Below are 24,713 nucleotides of genomic sequence, written 5' to 3'. Positions count from 1 at the left end.
AATCAATAGGAAACGGGTGGGTTTGTTTAACCGATTAAATTATCAAACATTGTTCATGTCAAAACAATTTAAGATTAGAATGAGTTTTTGTTTACGAGTTGGTTTAAAAACATAGCCATCTACAACTAAGTTTTAATATAGAAAATAACAAAGAAATAATTTACGATTTATGACTTTTCTAATAACTTTTTATTTCCAAATTGTGTAAAGTGTAATTTTTTTACCATATAATATATCTTTATATATGTGATGCATTTTTTTTTTGTATTTTACATTATGTTATTATTTAAAAAATTACTTATTCTAATCCGTGTGCTACATGGGTAACTTACCTAGTTATTTAATATACATAAACAATTGGACGGGTTAACTAATTCACTTGGGAATTGGGAACAAAATGGGTTGTTTAAGACTTTAAGTATTGAGCATTTGAGTGGGCTGTAAATAATGGACAAGATGGGCTTAGCACAGGGGTGGATTTACGCATACATGTGCGGGTTCACGGAAACCCACTGAGTTTCGAATTTTATATAAAACACCTATATAATATATGAGAGTGAACCCACATATAAATTGTGAGTGAACCCATAAATAAGATGAGACAAAGGTGTGGTGGTAAGGACATTGATTTTTGTCATGAGGACCCAGGTTCGATACCCTCTTTCAGCAGGTTATGTTTTTTATCTTCTTTTTATTTTTAACTGGTTAGTTAATTAGATGCAGATCTTTAATTTCAACTCTTAAAAATTTTGTTTCATCTAAAGCTTCAAATGATAAAATGATAAGTATTAAACATCAATTTATAAGTTAATATGATGTTATTAACAAGATAGTTAAGATCTTATGCTTGCAACAGTTAGAAGCAATAGATTAACCCATACTAAAGTAAAATATCTATAGTATGCAATATTCTTTGAAATTTTGGTGTTGGTAATTTGATTATAAATATAGTATTCTTAATTTCTAAAGTAAAACATATAAAGTATGCAATTTGGAAATTTACTGCACTATCACTTTGAAAAGCCATTATCAGACAAAGTGTTTGATCGCAGTAAGAATATAGTTTTAAGTTTACATTCATGTGTCCAATGTCCATGATCATATACATTTGATGAGATTATTAGTAGTAGAAACATGTAGTCGAAGTCAATATATTTTCATAGAATCATGTTCAGCGGACTTCACATTAAGGGTATATCCATAGACTGATAAACATTATCTGACTTGCTAAAGTAAATCATGACCCTTTCCATTTTTTTAATACACAATCGGTACCACCTTGATAACAAAAATGAACATTCTAATTTCAAATCGGTAAAAGTACCCGCGCAACGCATGACAAAGCCAACTAGTTATGAAATATTAAGAGATATTATGTGGTTTTTAATTTATAATGATAATGTTTGTTTTTTGTTACTGTATCGTATTTTTATTATGTAATAGACCTTAACCAGCCGGAACTGTCGAAGCGGGCCGAACCGTCGAGCTGACCCGAACCGTTGAACCACCGGATGGTGACCCACTGGAAAAAAATCCTAGATCCGCCACTGGCTTAGCATGTGCTCTATTGGGCAAAATATACAATTCAGAACAAGGAAGATAGAATTCAAAAGGAACAAAAATTTTGCAAGAATTCTTTTATGCATTGGCGTAAGTTGATATATTGTTGGCTATATTGGTATTGTAATAATTGTAGATAAATTTGTAATTGGCATCGGACTAAGGACATATGTCACATGAAGGAAAAAGTTCTAATTGTTTGGTCCCTTCTTTAGAATATGTGTAACCAGAGTCTGTATTCAAACACTCGCTATATCGCGTGGGCTTTCGTCTAGTATATTGTAACCATTTATATTTTATTTTATGTTTATTTAACATAAAACTAGGCCAATGTTAATATATAATTAATATAGGTTGGATAGCACCTTGAGACAAACCTGTGCCTTTCTTACTTCTTTATTACCTACTGTGCACTAGCACTTGTAAAGTTGTAACACATAATGTTTTTTTCACTAATCGGTGATAACTATTTTCTGTCAATAAGGTTTGAAATGAGCTAACTAATAATAAATCTATCTTACTGTTATATCTTTTAAAGAAAACAAAATATTAAAAAAAAACTGTATGTTCCAATTGTCTCTCTCTAAACCTTTTCTATTAATTCACCAAGAGCGGCAAGATGGCACACCTGTTAGTTTATGTTCGCATGGTACTATTCGTTGTTGAAATTCTCTCCATCGATATGTTAATCAATCGCTTAATGATAGAGGGGCACAAAAACACTGATTATCGGTGTGAAATTGGTCGGAGTTGCAACCAATCCTCACAAATTTCAAACTTGAACAAAAAGGTTTAGAGAGGTGAACATGCCGATGCTATTGGTGGTGATATTTAGTAGAGGTCATTGACGACATGGAAGGATAAGGCTATCTCCAATGCAAGAGGCCCTTGATGGTGTGGCTATATGATATGGAAAAGAGAGAGAGTAGAGAAAGGCTTAAGGTAAGGGCTTAGTTTTTGTGAGGGGGAAAGTGGGGTCCATAGCCTGAGGAGAAGGGGAAGGGCTGGGTAGTCTAAGTGCTTGTGTGGGGTGAAGCTTTTGTACAATTACAAAACCTAATAAGCAACCTTTTTTCCCTTTCCTCTCTCTTTCTTACGTCCATTAGCAATATGCCCTTATCGTTGATTGCCTGATTAAATATTGTTTAACTTGTATGTATTTGTTTTTTTCTTATGTCCACACTCCTGTATGTATTATTCTTCCCGTGTACTTGCCCTTCCCGTGCACCCAGGATGGTATTGTGATGGACTTTCATGATGGAATGGTTATCATGTAAGACCGGCCTGACCTAATGAAAATGTGTTTTTCTTAATTTAATTAAAAAAATATTTGGTTCAAGTGATGAGCGGCGCATGTGAAATTGGGTTCAAGTGATGAAATGACTCGGTCAAAAGTTTTTTATTTTATTTTTTTTATTTTCTTTCAAATTAGTTAATATTATTATAAAAGAATCCAATTATAATAGAGAGACTGACCAGTAAGCGGGCAACAAGCTGCGCCGCCACCCCTTTTGAATGACAAAACCGACCTTACTAAAAACAAAGTTATCTTTTATTTTGTCATGTAGTTTTTCTCAACTTCCAAAAGATGAGAAAGCACCCGAGTTTTGTTATTCTAATTTTTTGAGTTTAACAGATTAAAAGGGGACTTTGGAACGCTGCGTGAGTTTCCTGGTGATTATTGTACCGAGATTCAATAGGGCGGCCCGACCGTAGGTTCCAAATCTTCAGTCGTTACCTGTGAATGGTTTCGGAAGAATTGAATTAGTTTTTATTTTATCCAATTGATATTAATATTTAGAAAGAAAATTTACACATCAAGAATCACTATCCATTAAAGAATAAAAATAGTGAAACATATTTAAAACTTTTAATTTTTAACCAAAAAAGTTTTTATAAAACAGGATAAAATAGACGTTGCTTTTGTATCAGATCTCCACTACACATAGTTCCCTGGTTTGGGAGTTGACCCCATTTTAAGGCCTGGTAAGCCAATCCACAAACCTTACAATACTTCAAATCATTTATCTACAAGTTCTGATTCCTTGCATTTATGATTTTGAGTTTTTTTTTTTTTTGTTGAAAAGATGACTATTTTCTGAATTTGGATCAGTTTTTAGTTTGTGATATTGAATGTATGATTTTATGTTTCAATTTAATTTTATTGCAACAGTGATGATCTTTGTAAACTTAAATCGTAAAAACTGATTTTTAATCTGATCAATAATTGATAGTTACTATTACTATTCTGTTCTAACACATAATTGCGCAGGAAATTAATAACATTCAATTATATGGGTAGCCATAAAACGGATTTGGAGCTTGGAAACCTGGTTCAAGAGAGCGTCGATAGCTTTCTTAAACGTGTCGATGATGAAACAGGCAGCTATACAAACAGATCTTCATCATCGATTTTCATGGCACCGAGAGTACTACGTGATCTGAGCGAAGAGTCCTTCAAACCACGGGTGGTCTCTATTGGACCTTTGCACCGAAAAGATAAAAATCTGGAAGCATTTGAATGGCAAAAGGTAAGTTGTGTTAAAAAACTATTGAATCGTACCGTTGACCCAAAAGAGAGAATATTGAAATCAATGCGGAAGGTATACGAGTTAATGGAAAAAATCAAAGGGTGTTACGATTTGACAATTAACACATATACCGATCCTCAAATTTCCGAAATGATGGTTATGGATGCGTGTTTCATTCTAGAATTCGTTTACTGGATTTCTGGAGTTGACGAATCTTCTTCGGGAAACAGGTTGCTATCCCGAAATATAGTTTTTGATTTGGTGCTGCTAGAAAACCAGATTCCATTATTTATTCTTGATGAAATATATCATTGCACTATATCGAAGAATCCTAATGACCTCCTTATCGAATTTATAGATCCAGTTTTAAAAGATCTCAACCTCTTTAAATCAGATATAAAATCCAACCATATTTCCAAAATAGATACCATTCCTCATATTCTTAGCCTTCTACGTGAATGTTACAAGCCTCCGGCGAATATTAAACCAGTATTCTCTTCAATAGAGCATTCAACGATGCATTCGGCTGTACATCTACACAAGGCAGGGGTGAACTTCATACCCAACAATGATCCAAGATGGGGGATGGAAATAGAAGTGAAATTAAATTCACTCTCATGTTGTATTGGCTTTTGGAGTAAGCCTACCCTTAAAATCCCAGTCTTAATAGTTCATGATTTCACCGAGGTGATTTTAAGGAATCTCATTGCATACGAGCAGTCTCATGAAACTTATAATTATATTATATCATACGCATGTACCATGGATATGCTAGTAAATACTGAAGAAGATGTTAGCATGTTGGTCAAATCTCAAGTCCTTGACAACGATTTGGGTTCAAATGAAGAGGCTGTTGAAATGATCAACAAAATATGCGAAAACGTTACATTTGATGATTTCTTTTACAACTCGCAGTGTAAAACATTGACTAACTATTGCAATGCTTACTGGCCAAAAAATATTGCCAAGTTGAAACGTACATACTTCAATAGCCCATGGAATATCATTGCTCTAGGTGCTGGAATCATTCTATTTGTTCTGACCACGCTTCAGACCATCTATACCATCAAGTCTTTTGAATCTTCTAAGTAGTGTAAGTGTTATTTTTCTTTTGTTGTTCACTATTAGACTAGCTAGGTTCCCCAATATAGTCCCTATCTCCAAATGTTAAGAAAACTCGTATGTTCGTCTCATCTAAGGTGCGCTCTTTTTCATCGCACCTACTCTAATCAAGCAATTTCGAGTTTTGATTTCGCTTAAAACCGACTGGAAATGCTGCTGTTTTGTAAGGTTTATAATGTTATTGATTTATATGGGTTTTATTTTGTACCTATATGATAAACATCAGTGCTGCTCTTTAGTAAATACCGACTGTGGATGTTAACTTTACTGTCTGTGAGGTTAAAATATCATAAACTTCATCATCAATTTATCATCCTTTTGGTTTACACATTGATGATGAAGTTTAGATAGTTAGCAATCCAAAAGCACGTCTTTTGGGACACTAAATTAATGAAGAATTATTTCAAGTAAAGCAGATGGTATTTTTTATTCTGAATGATATAAGCCTTTAACAAAATGTGTCAAATTTCGGCGGGTCAAAAATAGAATATTTTACTTTGATTGCTGCAGGGAGCCCGAGACTGAGCTTCGCTTATCGATCTCGAGCTAGCTTGCGAGCCTAAACAAGCATATTATTCATATAATTTTTATTTAAAATATTTAGTATATATTTATTTAACCCTTATTAATCTGACCTGAACATGACCGAAACCAATTTAATTAATTTAACAAAATTCAAAGAAATGTTAAAAAACAAAACAGAATATATTCTTTTCTAAGCATGCAACAAAATTTAAACCTGGGAACAAAAATGTAATACTTGATATCCATGAGAAACATTTCCTTTACACTTATGCTATTAACACATACCCATTGTTAGTTAAGTCATGCATGACAAGAATTAAATCTAAACAGATTTTTTTTATTTCATCAGTTTATATATATTTAAAAAAAGATTAAGCTGTCAAGTTTCATTTCAACACTTATAATATTCATTTCATGTCACACATAACTAATTAATATATAAGGGTGTGAATAGTGCCATAGAAGCCAATGAATCAGTTCATATATTTGAAAAAAATGTGTGAATAGGGCCAATAGAAAATCAATTTCAATATTTTATGTTCATTTAATTCAAAGAACTAATACGAACAATTGTTCGTTTGTTTTGTTTACATTGATATATGTCGTATTTGTTTGTGCAACCAAAGCGAATGCAAAGCACTATGGGGTTGTTTCTCTACTAAATATACGATATAAAAAAAGCAGATTGCATTACAGATTAAATGAGTTTATGGCGACTTCAATTTCAATCGACATTCGAATTGAACCGCTGAATCGCTGCATTCAAATTAATTGAAGTAGCCAGTTGCTCATTCATTTTGGGATTCAATGCCGGTAACCAATCGTCATTCAGTTAAGCTGTTGATTGCAATTGATGTGTGTAACGTTCGCTGATTGTAATTGAAGTGGTGGCCGGTGGTACGTGTAATTAAGATTTACTGCGTCTCACCGGAAATTGTTAAATGACCATCTTGTTCATCTAAAATGTTTTATATGTAATATAGAATATAAATAAACCTGATTACATTTCTCCATACAACAACACACATTTACACATTTGTTAACACACACTTGAGAGTTCAACCGGTACGTACAAACAAAATGAGAAACAATTGGGGTTAATTGTATGCCAAACATTGGTGGTGTTGATCTCAAAATGGATATATAGTGCAAACAAAGTTGCAATATAATCCTCATCTAGTAAATATGATTTTAAAAGATCGACTAAAACTAAAAAAGATACATGTAATTAAAATACAAATTTATTATTATTATGTTCACAAGCAACACAATGATACAAAATGGTACACACGTACGGTTTCTTACAAAAACCAAACACGACCAGACAGAAGCACATCCAACGAGAGTTACTGAAAATCATGATTCATGACACTAAAATCTGAAAAGCAGAAAACAATAATAATAAAAGCAATTACAATTAACCCAACGCTGTGATCTTCATCTGATGGTGGCCCAAGATCCAGCTGTATTACCGCTCAATTACCCGCCAGAATTATCGCCACTGTTACCGTTACCAGTACCACCTCCGGAGGTACCCTTATCACTTTTTGGGTCGTGGTGGGGCCTCCATTTGATCCCTGGAAGATTAGATTTACTGAACATTGTAAACGATATGTTGAAGGTGATTCCAAAGTGGTCTATTTATAGGCGATATACATGTACATCTACCTAATATGATGGCCCACACCAGCCTCCAACGTTCATACGTTGTTAATAACATGAAACCTTTTATAAAGGAAAAATACTCAAAATAGTCGTCATATTTGACAAATTCTTAAACTGCTCATATTATTCCGCCGGAACCGACCAAAACACTAACTGATCCGACTGAATTTTTAACCAATCACGACGCGCCACGTTGCCAGTTGTTCTGTCAAATCCAACGTCTTAAGGTTTTGGCCGACCGATTAGTCAAACGAACTGGCAGAGGAAAAGACAATCGGATCTGACAGTTCAGTTCATGCTTCCGTCGGATCCGACTGTTTAATTTGTCCAAAGAACACTAGATTTTTCAATTTGAGGGTTTTGATTTTGAGTTCTAGAGTGAAATTGAACACTATGGTTGTGTTCTCCTCGAAAAACTAAGCGATTTGCACTATTAATTTGCTTGATTTTGTGAAAAAATAAGAAATATGGAGATGGAATATAATCTAGATGAAGATGAAGAAGATGAAGGTAGAAATAATAAAATATGAACGGATCAGACAAGAAACATAAAAAACCGTCTTGATAGACTGTTTTATAAAAAGTGAATTAAGTTAAAAATATGGTCGGAACAGACGAGATTTTTAAAAATCTCGTCTGGTGTGTCAGATCCTTTACACATGTCACCTTTTGATTGGTTTAAAAATTCCGTTATTTATTTCCCAAAGTATCGGCTCAGTACATATTTCATGGGTTAGTTTGGTAAGGCTGAGGGGTGTGGAGCGCGAGAAAGGGCGCGTGAGCCCATCCGCTCGCGCCCCGGGGCGCGAGCACCACACCACCGAGGCGCGAGAGGGGCGCGAGCGCGGAAATCCAGGCAGGCGCGGATGGGCTAGCGGCTGGGATAACGCGTAAATGGCATGGGAATGCGTAAATAGAGCCGTTGGGCTCGTTTTTTATTAAAAAAATTTTTTTTTGCATCTATAAAACCAATATCAAACCCAAACCAACACCAATATCACATACCAATATCACATACCACACCCAAAACCCAAAATCACCCCATCTTCCAAACCTTTTTTTAAAAACATGGCTGGAAATTGGTACCCAAACCTAGATTCAGATTACAGTTACGACGATTTATGGTCGGCACCGGACCAACCGATGTTTTATTCGGGGTCGCAACAATCATCCGGCTTTCAACCATCCAACATACAACCGTCTCCTAACTTTGTAGTTCCAGAGACACAAGAACCAGAAGGTGAAGCTGCGGGACAAAGAAGACGCGTCCACCGGAAAAAAAAATTTGCAACGGACGGGTCGGGTTCGGCTTCGACTGGAAGGACGAAACGGAAAACCACTCCGTGGTCATCGGATGAGAAGGAAGCCCTGTGTCGGGTTTGGATAGTCATTTCTGAGGATCGGCGTTGCGGTAATTGTTTTAACGTTTTTAAAAATGATTTTTAATAAAAAAGTTAAATAAAAAAGTTAAATGACTTACAAATTTATTTATGTATTTTGCAGCGGACTACCAAAAGAGCAAGGTCTTTTGGACAAAGGTTAGGGAGACGTTCTATTCGCTCGTTGGGAGTACAGAGCGGAACGCCGATATGATTTCGGGTCGGTGGACCGAAATCAGAAAATTTGTCGGCTTGTTTACTAATCTGTTCAACAGGAACGCCGGTCGTATGAGACCAAGTGGCAGTGACGATTTGGCGGTTTATAATTTCACTGTCGAAGAGTGGAAGCAGGAGTGCCTGCGGAGGTATGAGACGGTGAAGACGTGGGACGGTGTAAAGGTGTGGGAGAGGTTGAGAAGGTGTTCTAAGTGGGTTGAGCTGGTGGCGCCGGACCTTGATGCGGAAGTAGGGCCGAAACGGACTAAAACTAGTTCGTCTGGAGCGTATAGCACTTCCGCCGGGTCGGATTGCCGGGTTGGATTCGACCTAAACGTTGCGGGGGAGGAAACGTCTTCACCGCCGAGGAGGCGGCCATTGGGAAGGGACGCCAGGGGGAAAAAACCGGCTGAGGGGGAAGCCGTAAACATCAACGATCTTGTTGAATCCCTCAATAAATTCAACAAAACCATGGAGGTGGTCTCTAATGACAAAAAGGAAAAAAAAAAGAATGAGAGATTTGGACTTCCTTACAAGAGACTTCAGTAACCTAAATCCGGTCGACCAAATGCTGATGGAAAAACAAAAGGAACGTATCCGGAAGAGGTTGATCGAAGAAGACCAAGCCGAAGAATAAGAATAATGTTTTTTTTAGTACTTTAATTTTTTTTTTAGATATTAATGTGTTTTTTTAATTAATGTGTGTTTTTTAAATAATTTATGAGTTTTTTTAATAATACGTTTTTTTAATACATTTATAAAAAAATAAAAAAAAAACCGCTCGCGCCCCCTCTCGCGCCCCTCCACACCATGTCCCGTGGTGCGAGCACCACAACCAACACCCATCTTATTAAGTTTCTCTCTCTGCCACACGTCACAGTATTAATGGCTGGCGCCCTCACTCGCGCCCCCTCTCGCGCCCCCCACACCCCTCAGCCTAACTTGAACATATTTAAGATTTTTTTTTCTATCTCTTGTTTTAGATTATTTTGGGAATTGTCCCCTTTTTTTGTCCTGTATTGTTGTAAACAGTTAAATAATTATTAACTTCACCGACTACAATAAGAAAAGATAAGAATTCTAGATCCATGTTGATTGATGATGTCACATTTTTTATGATGCATTGATTGCTAATGTCACATTTTTTAATCCAACTTGCTTGATTTTAAAATGAGGAAAATTCCTAAAATGATTCAAAAGAGGAGAAAGAAAAAAAAATGATCTAAAAAGAAACCAGATTCCCAAAATAACATATGAAATTTGTACTAAGCCGACACCTTAGTATTATAACCGACGGGATTTTACAACCAATTAAAACATGACACTTGGAAAGTTTCTGACATTTCCAACGAGATTTTAAAAATCTTGCAGTTTTCGTCCATATTTTCATTTTGTAAAAAGCAGTCTATCCAGACGGTTTTTTTATGTTTCTTATTTGGTTCTTTCAAATTATATTTTTCTTGAGAAAAGAGTTTTATGAATTTCGTCTTTCAAGATGCATTTTGAACGAATTTCGTCTTCCAAGTTCATATTCTCATGTTTATTATCTAGTAAGTTTTAAAAGTTTAATATCGTCTCGACCGATAGGATTTTTGGTATTCCGTCTCGACCGACTAAGTCTTTGAATATTCCGTCTACTCCGACGATATTTTTAGTTAGGTTTCAGGTGGGCCCCACTTTCTTAAATTAAATTATCAATTAAATCTAATATTATTATCTTCATCATCTCTTCCACATTCTTCCATTTTCATCTATTTTGATATATCATTGTGTCTTATGTTTATCATTGTGTCTCTCTATTTATCATTGTGTCTTTATGCTTATCATTGTGTTTTTTCCCAAAAGTGATTAAATCTGAAAATAGTATTAGTGAATTAACACCGTTGTGTAATTCTAGTATGTAAATGCAATGATAAAATAACAACATTATCTAATACATAAAACACAATGATGAATGCATATTACACAATAACGTAAAACGTAAGACGTAAAACACAATGATTAATGCATATTACACAATGATCTGAAATGTAAAACACAATGGTAAATAAATAATACACAATGACCTGAATATAATACACAATGAACGGAATACACAATGACTAAAACACAATGATGAGTATAAAGACACAATAACGAGCAAAAGATAAAATAATGAATATACAAACACAATGACATATTTTTTGTTTTAAATTTTATCTTTAATATGTGTCACGATTGAAAAACACAATGGTCATAACCTATAACACGGTGTAAAAAACCAATTAAAAAAACACAACGACCAACTAATAACACAATGTATGGAAACCCGCTAATTTTTATTTTTTATTTTGTGCATCAATATGGTACTCGTATTAAGATAGAAAACGCTTTTTATTATGGTGACATTTTTTTATAAAAATTGACGTATGTAAAAGTTATAGAAGTTTTAAAATGATGAAAGAATTGACATGTGTCTTGCATTAGGAGAGATAAAGTCAACAAATAAGGGCAGTTCCATATATGTCATTTCCTGATTTCCATCACTTTTTTCTTCTAAAATTAATCACAACCATTCAAATCTAAAATCAATAAACTATATTACTTCTCAAACTTCTCATTTTTTGTTTACTTTATATTTTAACCTAATTCATTGGTTTAATACATTTAGTTAAAAAAAAGTAAATTCACCATCTATTATAAGAAAAGATTAGCTAACTAACCCACAATGAATGACGATGTCAAAATTTTCATATCAAAAGTTGTTTGATTTTAGAATTAAAATACATAATGGCTTAATCAATATACCAATTAAGAATTGTTTGTAATTCTAGTGGTTTTGGAGTTTTTTTGTCCAGGTTGTTAGTATAATTTTGTTGGTATACTGGTTCGTTCACATGTTACTGTCTCTTTATGATATTTTTTGTCTTGTACACAATTAAATAAATAGTAATTTCAACATCTACAACAAGAAAATATTAGCATACTAACCCGCAACGAATGATGATGTCACATCTTTCATATCCAAAGTTGCATGGTTTTAGAATTTAGTTACATAATGGCCTAATCAATATACCAATTAAGAATTGTTTGTAATTTTGGTGGTATTGGGATTTTTTGTCCGGGTTGTTAGTATAATTTTGTTGGTATACTGGTTCGTTCACCTGTTACTATCTCTTTATGATATTTTTTTTCCCGTACACAATTAAACAAATAGTAACTTCACCATCTACAATAAGCAAATATTAGCATTCTAACCTGCAATGATCGACGATGTCACATTTTTCATATCCAAAGTTGTTTGGTTTTAGAATTAAACTGCATAATGGCCTAATCAATATACCAATTAAGAATTGTTAGTAATTCTGGTGGTTTTGGGGATATTTTGTCTAGGTTATTAGTATAATTTTGTTGGTATACTGGTTCGTGCACCTGCTACTGTCTCTTTAATTATGATATTTTTTGTCTCGTACACAATTAAACAAATACTAACTTCACCATCTACAATCTTTACATACTATTAAAGCAATACGATTTGTACATATGTCATTCAACTAGCCTCTTCACATCAATTTGTACACATGTCATTCAACTAGCTTCTCCACATCATTGCCACATCATTGCCAAGTCATCAAACATTTTTTTAATAAATCAAAAATTAGCTGCGTGGACTAGCATTCGAACCTGGGCTTTGAGCGAGATGAAAGTCTTAATACATAGTATACAAACCATCCAAGTAAGCTATCTTGATGTCTTTAAGAATGAAAAATATATCCTACATATTGAAAAAACACATTGTATTGGAAGTGGACAATGAAAATTAACTCGTGGAAATAAATACTATGTATATTAGTGCATGTCCAACAGAATTTTCACAAATATTAAACAATGAAAATTAACTAAAAAAGAAAATCTTTAGATTATATATATATAATATATATTATATTTATATATTAATATTTTAATCTCTCTCTCTCTCTATCGGCTTACTAACTCCACCATCCACCATCTTCTATATTCCGGCAATGTAGATCGAGATTAATCGTTTTCCGGTAAGGTTATATATTATACTTTAATGGCCAACAATGTTATATGATTTTCCGGCAATGTTATATCTTTTTCTGGCAACATCATATTTTCTTCCTGTTGTTGTAGATCTAACCTTTTTATCTTTATTTTCATTGTTAACTGATTTTTTTAAAATTAGTTTAGGTTCTAAATAAAAAACGGCGATGAAGCTAATATTTCTACGTAATTACGTTATTCCGGTAAGTTTTTCGTTTATGTGTTATGCCTATAACAATGAGTGTTTTATATTTATTTGAAGTTTAATATTTTTCCTGTTTTTTTGTTATACATGTTTTCTTCTATGTTCTAAATATAAATCAGCTTCATCCATATTCAGTATCAATATTTCTTTTTTCCGGTAAGACACTTTTAAATTATCCGGTTATAAATTATAATTCTAATATTCCATAATATCAATGTTATAACAAAACTTTATTATTTCAGGTAACCTACCCGATTTATTTACGAAACTTTTGATTTTCCTTTCTTAATAAAAAACGGAGATACCATGGTTATTATCATTATTTGTTATTTTCCGGTAAGACATTTAAATTTTTCGGTTATAAATTAAATATCAAATGTTCCATAACATCAACATTAATATTCTACTTTATGGTATTAGGTGAATTTCACGAGTCATACAAACCTAATTTCAATTTAAATTCTTCGAAAAAATTCGAGATACCGTGGTCATTCTCACAATTTTGTTTTTCCGGTAACACCTTTAAAATTTTCCGGTTATTAATTATAATTAAAATAATCCATAATATCAATATTAATATTCGATTTTATTATTTCAGGTTGTTGTCTCATTCATATTATCTAATTTCACGGATTGATGATGACTTTATAAGACATATTTTTTTATATTGATGAATATTTATTTTTTGAATAATCATGTATATTCATGTACGTATTTAATTATCCCATTAATACAATTTATTTAGTTTGACTTTCCTTATTTGTTTAAATAACAGAATTAACATGAATATTGTAATTTAAATACTTAAATTATCCCAATCACGCTTTAATTAACATCAATATTGAATATTGACTTTCCTTATAAATAATGGTTCATAATAATAATAATGATTTGACTACAATATATTATTTTGTATATATTTAAATTTTGACTATATTTTAAAACATAACTTATATTACCGTATTTTATAATTTACAAAACTATTTGATTTCTATTTATATTCTAATTTAAAAAATTTATTATCGTTATAAAATTGATCACCATATATAAGTATATGTAATGGATAGTTATAAAATTGATCAAGCACTCAGATTTGACCTTACATATTTAAGGTCAATGTAGGTCAATGCTTTGAATATGGTAATTCTAAACAATATTGGTATGTGATTAACCATTAATTTAAAATTAATGGTCCATAATAATAATGATTTGACTAAAATATATATTTTTTATATACATTTAAATTTTGACTATATTGTTACATTTAAACAACTTAATTTTAGAATTAATGATCAATAATTTAAATAATAAGTTGACTAAAATTTTTAAATATAAGTTATATTACCTTATTTTGATAATATTTTGATAATTTACAAAACTATCTGATTACTATTTATATTCTAATTTCAAAATATTATTATCGTTTCTATTTATATTATATCTTACATAAATAAGTATATGTAATGGATAATTATAAAATTAATCACGCACTCAAATTTCACCTTACGTATTTAAGGTCAGTGGAGGTTAATGCTTTGAATATGGTAATTCTAAACATTTTGCTACATGATTAACCATAAATTTATAATTAATGGTCCATTAATTCCAAATGGGGGTTGCGGCGCATCTTGTTGCCCGCTTACATGCCACTTCATTGTAAATCGTTTGGATGTTTCTATGAAATATCATAAAATTTTGATTTGCTAAAGGTATTCTAATTTCTAAATGGTCCATATTAATAATAATGATTTGACAAAAATATATTATTTTATATACATTTAAATTTTGACTATATTGATACATTTAAACAACTTAATCTAATTGTGTTTATAAAGGTTAATAACTTAAGGACCATATACAATATATACAATATACAATATTGTATATATATAAAAAATATATTTGGTAATTGTATACAATATACAATATTGTATATATATAAATTACAAATTCAAATTAACTTTCCGATAATTGTATGCATCTTTGGTATATGATTTAGACTTTATTTTATAATAATGATAATGAATAATGATTTGACTATAATTTTCAATATTTATATGAACTTTATAAAAATAAGTTATAGACTTTAATATTAACAAACCGAAATTCAAAATTATCTTCCAATCTATTTCAATTTTAAATCCAATATTATAATTTCTACAACTACTACGAATTATTTCGTACTTTCGTTTTAAATATTACTTGGGTTTGAAATATATTGTTAGTTCAAATAATATCATTTGGAACAATATTGAAATATATAATTTATTTATAAGTACAACATTTGCATTTGATTTAATTTATATGATGTTACATATATATTATGTTTTAAATATGTTCCACCGCGTGTAACACGGGCACTATCCTAAATCAATATTAGAATCTATGTTTCTCTTAAGAGATTTGAATCACTTGAATCTTGCTAATGTTAGAAAAGAAAGGACACATTTTGATTTGGAAAATGGAGTTTGCGAAAAGGTAAAATGGTTGTTAGAGTATGAGAACTATGAGTCAAATTTTAATGATCTTCTAAACTCTTTGGAATATGAAGATTAAATTTAAGGTAACACTTATTCAATAACTTAGTTATGCATGAATTTTTTGTTTAAATTTGTTATGTTTGTTGACATGTTTTTCCACCCGTGTGTAACACAGGCTATACCCTAGTAAGAAAATATTAGCATTCTAACCCGCAATGAATGACGATGTCACAATTTTCATATCCAAAGTTGTTTGGTTTTAGAATTAAACTACATAATGGCCTAATCAATATATCAATCAAGAATTGTTTGTAATTCTGGTGGTTTCGGGGTTTTTTGTCGAGGTCGTTAGTATAATTTTGTTGGTATACTGGTTCGTGCACCTGTTACCTTCTTTTTATGATATTTTTTTGTCCCGTACACAATTAAACGAATAGTAACTTCACCATCTACAATAAAAAAATATTAGCATTCTAACCCTCAATGAATGATGATGTCATATTTTTCATATCCAAAGTTGCCTGGTTTTAGAATTAAGCTACATAATGGCCTAATCAATTACCAATTAAGAATTGTTTGTAATTCTACTGGTTTCGGGGTTTTTTTTGTCCAGGTTGTTAGTATAATTTTGTTGGTATACCGGTTCGTTCACATGATTCTGTGTCTTTATGATTTTTTTCCTGTACAAAATTAAACAATTAGTAACTTCACCATCTACATTATGAAAATATTAGCATTCTAATTCGCAATGAATGATGACGTCACATTTTTCATATCTAAAGTAGTTTGGTTTTAAAATAAAACTACATAATGACATAATTAAGAATTGTTTGTAATTATGGTGGTTTTGGGGGTTTTTTTTCCTGGTTATTAGCATACTTTTGTGGGTTTACTGTCCGTTCATCTGTTCTTGTCTCTTTATGACATTTTTAAGGGCTGAAAAATTGGGTCATATCGTGTTTAATATGTTAGAGACGAAACGATTAACAAAAGTATTAAACATAAAAACGACTCCTTTAGCACTTGGATTTAATGGTTTGAGCGTGACCGTTTTAATTTTTATGTATCTAGAAAAGATAAATGATGAACCCTAGCTTCATAATTTCAATTATTTAAAAATATATATAAAAAAATCACATAGTGTACTTTTTGCACTTAACATGTTTAACGTGTTTTAAATAGATACCCAATTGCAAGCCTTACTTTTTTTTTCCGTACACAATTAAACAGTTAGTACTTCACCATCTACAACTAAAGTTTTACCCGTCCGGTAGACGAAAATATCAACACGGGAATGTGGCAACGACATTAATTCAGCAAAAAATGAAGAAATTTACAAAACAAGCACACTAAAAAAGAACAAGACATTTTCCAAAAGAGTCCAAAAAATTACTCAAAAACAATTTGAATAGGTCATTATGAAACTAAAATCATACGCATCCCAATACATTTTTTAAATCTCAAAACTATTAAAAAAACAACCACTAAGATCCAAAACAACCAAAAACCCGATTGAATAATAATCCACCATGCTTTGGGTTATGAAAAAGCCAATTTTATATATCTTTTTAACTAAGACCATGCCTAAGTAGTTATTTTCATACCCGAAGATCGATAACAATGGAAAAAACTGAGTTACAATCCAGCAAGGCTTCACAAAATATAATGGTTAAAGTCAAAAGTGCCACAATAATAAAATGGACAGTCTCTCAAGTGCCATGTTTTCATCACCACCAAAAGCTTCCAGTCTGTTCTTTACTAAGTACTAACCCTTCAGGGGAACCCTCTCAACCAGCCTTTGCACCTACAACCAAATTCATAATCTACTACGTCAAATGCGTTGCATGCATGTTCGGATAATTTTTCCAATACATACATGATGATAACATATCCTGATCGACCCGTAATCGACACAACATATGTAGCTCCAGTTGAAACTATGCGGTACATGTTCCACATGAGTAAAACCATTTAAACGTAAGTTGCTTGTGGGTTAAAAGATTAAAATTCGAATTCATGAAACAAATTGACACTTACAAAATGACCCGTATTGACCCCGAACCAAATTGATACCTTCTCAAATGACTGGTTTTGACCCCACTCCAAATCAATACATTTTCAAAAAGACTTGATTTGACCCGAACCATATAGATATGTTTTTAAAATAACCTGATTTAACTGTAACCAAATCGTTACCTTTTAAAAATGACCCATTTTAACCCTAACCAAATCGTTAACTTTTTAAAATGACCCGCTTTGGTTTGCAGTAAGCACAAATGTATTTTGAGTTGTACGCAACAGAATGTCATGAAATGAGATGTAATTTGTAATATGTGAACTAGATCTTCTACATCTTACAGATTTTTATGCATTGCGGAACTTATATTAATATATTTTATGTTTCATAGCTGTCCCAAACATATGTTGTCGGTTTTTGTTTATTAACTGGCCCAAAACCTTTTATAATACTCTTTTAGCATTTAAAACATTGTTTTCACATAAAAGTAATATGCGAAAACTTTCCATGCCTGTTTGGGTAGCAAAAACCCATTTACGCAGTTTAACGTAAGATTATGCAAATATTAACTGACCCAAAACCTTATATAACAGTTTTACATTATTCAAAACATTATTTTAACATAAAATTTATCTGTGAAAACTGTCCAGACCAGTTTGGGTGGCAAAAACCTATTTACGCGCTTTTAAACATGTTACAGGTGTAGTTGAACGTAAGCTTATGCGAATATTAATCGACCCAAACTTTTTATAATCGTTTTCATCATTTAAAACACTATAATTTTAACGTAAAAATAATCTGTGAAAACTGTCCAGACCAGTTGGAGTAGCTAAAAGCGGATTTCGCACATTTAAAAAGTAGTTAAACGTAAGCTTATACAAATATTGAGTCGACCACATTATTTGACCAAAGTAAACTGATTTAGACTCGTTTTTATGTACTTGAAGTCACTGAAATGTTTGGTTCAGTGGTTAGTTTTTTTGGTTGGCTTTTAAGATTTTTACGCTTTTGGTTCAGTCATTAATAAACCCAAGTTATATATAAGCATACTTTTGTATATATATTTCAACCTGAACTAATAAATCAGGCTGCACAAACGTTGATTTAAATGTTCTGATTTTAATAATGATAACAGTACAAGATTTTTACCAACCTGATTTGAGGTGTTAGCATGAATCTGTTAAGACTTCAGACCGACTTTTATACAAAAGTGATGTTAACCTGCACTATGAGTTGAAGCAAATTAAGTACACGCAGCAAGTTATTTAATATAACATTTGTATTCAACTTATTCGTAGGAGTCTAGGACAACATGGTAGAGGACAAAGTTGTGTGAGAGGTACTGCTGAAAATAAAAACTAAAACCGTATAATTAATATATTTCTATATAAATGTTTTTTAATAAAAAAAAATCAGTTAATTCAATGGCTTAATTCATTTGTTCTGTTTGATGGACTGTTAAATCATGTTTACTTTGGTTTTTAAAGTTATAGACGGACTACTTAAGTAGTTTTGTTTGATCCTGGGATACATATATAGAGATTTGCACACATTTTTGCATTTTAAACATGTGTTCCCATAATGTTAAAGTTACCACTACCCATTTCCACACTATCCCACATTCCCACTAACCGTTTATTAATATCAATAATGTTTAAATATCGCGCCTATATTTCCCCAATACCTATAGTTCCCCAATGCAACATAAAGATAAAAATTGAACACATATTGTAACTCATAATTATATATCACAAAATTAAATCAAATACCAAATGAAAATAATGCCTTTGAAAAGTGGGTCCGTCAATATTGTTTATTAATGTTAGTTGTGTGTGTTTAAGTGTAAACTTAGAAATTGGTTAATAAATTTTGAAAGTTAACACTTATAGTGGGACAAATAAAAAAGAAAATATGAACACTTATAATGGGACGGATGAAGTAACTTTTAGTTAAATTATATGATAGAAAATGATAGACGTGAATAAAAGAGGCAGAAAAAAACTCCAAATTTTCGAAATAGAGAAATAAAGAGTGTATTGTGAATTGTGAATGCTTTGTTATATGTGATTTTTCATTTTTAATATTTTACTATTGTTTGGGCTTCAAACTTTCAAAGCTTCTGGCATATCTCTCTTTCCTCTTTTAATTATTTTCCAACCAAGGCCTTGTTGGGCAATTTTGTATTAAGAGTTATTAGTTCGTCATGTTGGGCCTCCATAGATTTATTGGTCTCATCATGAAGCCCACTTTTATAAATAAAATGATTATCTAGCGGTTGATTTGTTACAAATTTATAATGAGAACGTAGCCTTCTTCGAACCCTACCCCCACACGCGGTGATTGAATGCCCGTGTTATTGGAACTTTCGTCTATAATTCACGCCGATAATTCTTCACTCTTGTCGAGGTTTGGATTTGGGGCCTCTATTAGACCATCCTCTATGGTAGGTATCGAAGCCCCTCCACAATGCCACGTCAGCGCCACGTAAGCACCGGTGGACATTGAAGTCCTAACCAATAATGTCTCGCTATGGTTTAATACAGGGCGCCCTATATATACATATGTATGTATGTTTGTGTTAGAGACGGAGAGAGAAAAGCCCACCTTCACACCACAAAGGCGCCCCTTGGTGGTGTTCCGCGCCCAAGGGCGCCCTCCATCCACCTCCACTGCGCCCATAGCGGGTGGTCATATAAGATGGAGGTGTCTCTGATATTAAAGTTAGCCCTTTCCTCGTCCTCGTAGTTTCGATCGGCAGAATACTGATACTTTACGGAAACAGTTTCAACTTACAAGAAATTAAGAACCCAATGTATGCTAGTTTTAAATTACTTAGTTTTGTTATTTAAAAATGATCGGTTACATAAATTGTTGCCCGTTTTCCATCTAACTAGTTCTTAAAGTTGACAAAGAGTATTTATAAATATTCTAAAGGTTAAATCGCTTCCTCTAGTTCTGTATTCCTCAGCTATACTGAGTGATCTCTACTGTATTTTGCGAGTTTGACATGAATATTAGCTTTGTGACTCTGTCTATAAAGGTTTATTCGGCTAGCTCTTTTAAAGTCGATCTCCTCCATAATATTCTTCATAAAATTCAGCTCGAAACCATGTTAATAATTTATATTTTGACATTATTTCTATAACTTTATATATTGACGGTCTTGTTTGGTTCAACTCATCCTATGAAAAATTAACAATAATATATCGATCTGATAAGATCGATATTTCTTATTTGATGATGGTTCTCATATGTTGTTCTTTTCTTCGTTTATAGTAAATAATTTTCCGACATTAATTAATCAAGTTTGAAAAAAGAAAAAAACAAAAAACAAATAACGAACAAGGCATTACGATCATATAAATATCACTTTCACAAAGATACTTATTATTAATTCACACATACATAGATAATTTTCACACAAGCACTCAGACAATAGTATTCTCACACGTACACAAACACTAAACATACATGCAAACAAAGGAAATTCATGCATGCAAAATATATACATATATACGTATGTATATAAGATGCATCAGCTTATTTAATTATATTGTCCACATTATACCAGGTTGTGGAGTTATTTTTATTATACAGTATTTCTTAAGTGGTTATATATTTAAGTAGCCGATGAAGCTTCAACATCAGGTTCGGCAGCTGCTGCACGTAGTGCTTTTGTGGCCATAGCATCCTCACGAGTGAGTAGTGCTTCATACAGAGGAAAACGTCCCACCTCGATAGTTGTTTCTGTTTGCATGCCCAAATTCTTAACATCATGATTTTGCAAACTAAGCTCCGTCTTCTTGTAGATCAAATCAGGATCAAGCTGCTTTCCATCGTCAAAGACGTCACAGTAGGCCTGCACAACACCATGTAATTAACCAAACGTTATAAAAGATACACGTACATTTTACACCATTAGTAAAATATACTTAAGAGCGTTTAGTTATTAATATTTTAAATAATTTTACAGTTCTGTAATGATACTCATCATATATATATATATGTATATATAGGGTTAGTATCATTTAAAAACTTTAAAAAAGTTAAGAACTCTAAAAAAATTAAGAACTCTTAGGAACTCTACACAACCAAATATTACTCTACATATGTGTAAAATTTATGTACTAACAAATTTACATATGTGTAGAACAAAACATAGATATGTATAAAAACTAATTTTCAAAATTGTAATTGTAAATATAGATATAAAATATGATAAAGCTACACTCTACTAATATTAACATACAAATTTTTTTTATAAAAAACATTAGTTTTCATGGGTTCTTTCAAGTTCTTAAATAATTTTACAGTTCTGTAATGATACTCATCATATATATATATATATATATAGGGTAAGTTATTTTACAAATGAGAAAAAAATGTGAGAATGATGTTTAGTCACAAACAAAAAAACCTTATAAAAATAATTAAAAATAAAAAAAAATCATAATTCAAAATTAATAAAAAAACGAAAAAAGTAAAAACGCAAAAAATGTTTCCTCCGTCTTACTTGTTCTAAAAAAAACCCTAGAAAAAGATCGGTTTGTTAAATTTTGCGACCTATTGTATCTTTTTTTATTTATTATTATGTTCTTTGTTCATTTTCGGCATTGTGTTTTTTTTTTCTCAACATTATGTCTTTCGTCGTTTTTTTCGGAACGGAAATGACGATGGAAACACTTTTTTATTTTTTTTAACATTTTTCATTTTTTATTTATATTTTAAGTTATAATTTTCTTATTAATTTATTTTTTATGGGTTTTTTGCGTGCTCACAAAAAACTGGTATTTAATCTACTTACATGATTGTTAGTGTTTTGGAACCCTGAGTTGGCCCAAGAAAGAAGCTGTCTAAATTGAGCATCCTTATCATCGTTCTTGACGTTATACACAACGAACCCAGAGCTGCCGCGATTGATCTCTCCGACATGCAAAAACGCACCCCACTGGCCGTTCTGAACTGTGCTCGGATAGGAACCATAGAGGTTCCCATACTTAGAGTTTTGTTTAGAGAAGGCCAAGGTCTCACCGGTAGCATTATAGAACAAACATAGTGTGGCAACTTCTTTCTCAGAGAGTTGTTTCTGTTGCCTCAAGTACTCATTGGCCTGATCATACTTGCCGTCAACGTTGGTTTTGTTTAGAGCCTCGAGTGCCCTCTCCTTACTATTAGCTCCCTCTGTCAGAGGCTTGCCAAACACATTTTCATCACTCATGTTATTACTATAGGAAGTGTACTAACTGAGAATGTGTGAGGTTGTATGTTTTGCTTTGTCATGAGATCGATATTTATAGCCCGTATTTGTAGGCCAGATGGTTATTTATTTATTTTCTAAGTGTCCCACATTTCCCCATAGCTTTTTTCTTATCATTTGATTTAATATATATTGAAAAATCGTATTTAGACATTTTTAAGTTTTAATTCTTCCTATAAATGCATGAACATAGCAATTGATAATTTCATATTTCAAAATCGACAAGTGAATCTTGTACATATAAATCGACAAGTGAATCCGTGCATTGAAGAGACCGCGCTATCATCATATTCATAATAATATAATCGATCGGCGTGTTAATTTGTTCGTACGTATCTAACGTCTTGAAACCTTAGACTTTACGTTTTCTAACAAATTGGTATTTCATGAGAGCCACGTGTTATCGAGAAAAAAAGTTCTTAATTTGTTAGAAAACAACATAACATGATTATAAGATTTACCCGTAAAGATCTCGTTTTGGAGAAGGAAACAAGCCCAAAACGCGGGGTGAATATACCACCCCTCAACGCGTTTTTAGGTGAGCTTCGTTGTACACACAATGGTGTGTTTGAGTTGAATGTTTAGTATGACCGTTACCAACTGTCATTTTTATTTTTAAAAATCTATCTTTTTTCCAATACAATTCATTTAATCCACAATCAAAACTCACACTTTATATTATTCTCTATTCAAAGGCTACAAAAATCTACAAACCCTATATGGATTCTTCCTCTTATTCAGATATATACAACCGGTTTTTGGGAATGACGGCCAAATGACCGATGGTGATGCGAAAGAAGAGGTAGCTGCGAGTGCGGTTACGCTCGTGGCAAAGTAAATGAAATCTCTTTCTTCTTTTCCACGCACGGCCTCGAAAAAGAAAATGTATTGAATGATATCATTTGGACGTGAATGCGTTTAATGGAAGATTACTTTTATGACCCACCAAGATACAAGAACACGAAGACTTTTAGGCATCGCTTTCGGATATCTAAGTGTTTCTTTTAGCGTGTTAATGAAAATTTGGAGTGCGAGTTTGATTAGCAAAAATCGAACGCGCGAGTGACGCTAGGATTCACTGCTACTCAAAAGTGTACTTCAGTCATACGCATGCTCGCATACGGGAACACGGTCGACATCAACGGCGAGTACCTATACATGGCCGAAAAGGCAAGAGACACGTTGAAGTACTTCTGTTATGGTATATTTTAAATTCTTTTAAAATTATATCACTATTTGAGAATGCCTAACTAGAACGACCTACAACAGATTTATGAGGCACGTGCCCGTGTACATGGCTTACCCGGCATGATCAAGAGTGTTTATTGTACGCACTGCTAGTGGATTAATTGTCCAACTACATGAAGAGAACAATACATACGTGGTGACCAAAAAGGACCAATGTTCGGTCTTCAAGCAATTGCTTAATACAATATATTGGTTTAGCCGACCTTTATTGTTGTTCCCAGGTTCAACAAAGACATAAACGTTTTGGAGACATCTCCCATGGTACATGTGTATTGTATTGCATAATATGACTATTGAAGACGATGGGAGAACAATATGTCCAACTTACATACCGAACGATAATCCAGAACAAACTCCAACAACTACGGAAAAAGATTGTTAAACGCGTATTTCTTGCGGTCAAAAGAAATACATACGTCCATGTAGAGGATTTGGTCCAACATGCTTGGATGGTTCGGCCCATT

The 24,713-nt window shown here is 32.4% G+C and overlaps 2 protein-coding genes across 2 annotated transcripts; one reads left to right on the top strand and one right to left on the bottom strand.

Moving 5' to 3' along the window:
• The first annotated feature begins 3,854 nt into the window (after nucleotides 1-3,854).
• Nucleotides 3,855-5,183, top strand: LOC143631852 (UPF0481 protein At3g47200-like). The gene has a single exon (XM_077100475.1). It carries the CDS (start codon nucleotides 3,855-3,857, stop codon nucleotides 5,181-5,183), a length of 1,329 nt encoding a protein of 442 aa, XP_076956590.1.
• A 16,023-nt stretch (nucleotides 5,184-21,206) lies between these two features.
• On the bottom strand, nucleotides 21,207-23,215 carry LOC143631805 (23 kDa jasmonate-induced protein-like). Its single transcript, XM_077100443.1, has 2 exons — nucleotides 22,549-23,215; nucleotides 21,207-21,603 (listed from the first exon to the last, which is right to left on the bottom strand). The coding sequence occupies exons 1-2, from the start codon at nucleotides 22,960-22,962 to the stop codon at nucleotides 21,364-21,366; spliced, it is 654 nt and encodes a 217-aa protein (XP_076956558.1). The 5' UTR covers nucleotides 22,963-23,215; the 3' UTR covers nucleotides 21,207-21,363.
• Nucleotides 23,216-24,713: the final 1,498 nt, after the last annotated feature.

This window comes from Bidens hawaiensis, unplaced genomic scaffold, assembly GCF_021521415.1.
Source record: "Bidens hawaiensis isolate Kalapana, Puna unplaced genomic scaffold, B.hawaiensis_p1.1 tig00006258_1, whole genome shotgun sequence".
NCBI lineage: Eukaryota > Viridiplantae > Streptophyta > Magnoliopsida > Asterales > Asteraceae > Bidens > Bidens hawaiensis.
The sequence above is the reverse complement of the archived record's forward strand: the minus strand, read 5'-3'. Positions and strand labels throughout refer to the sequence as shown.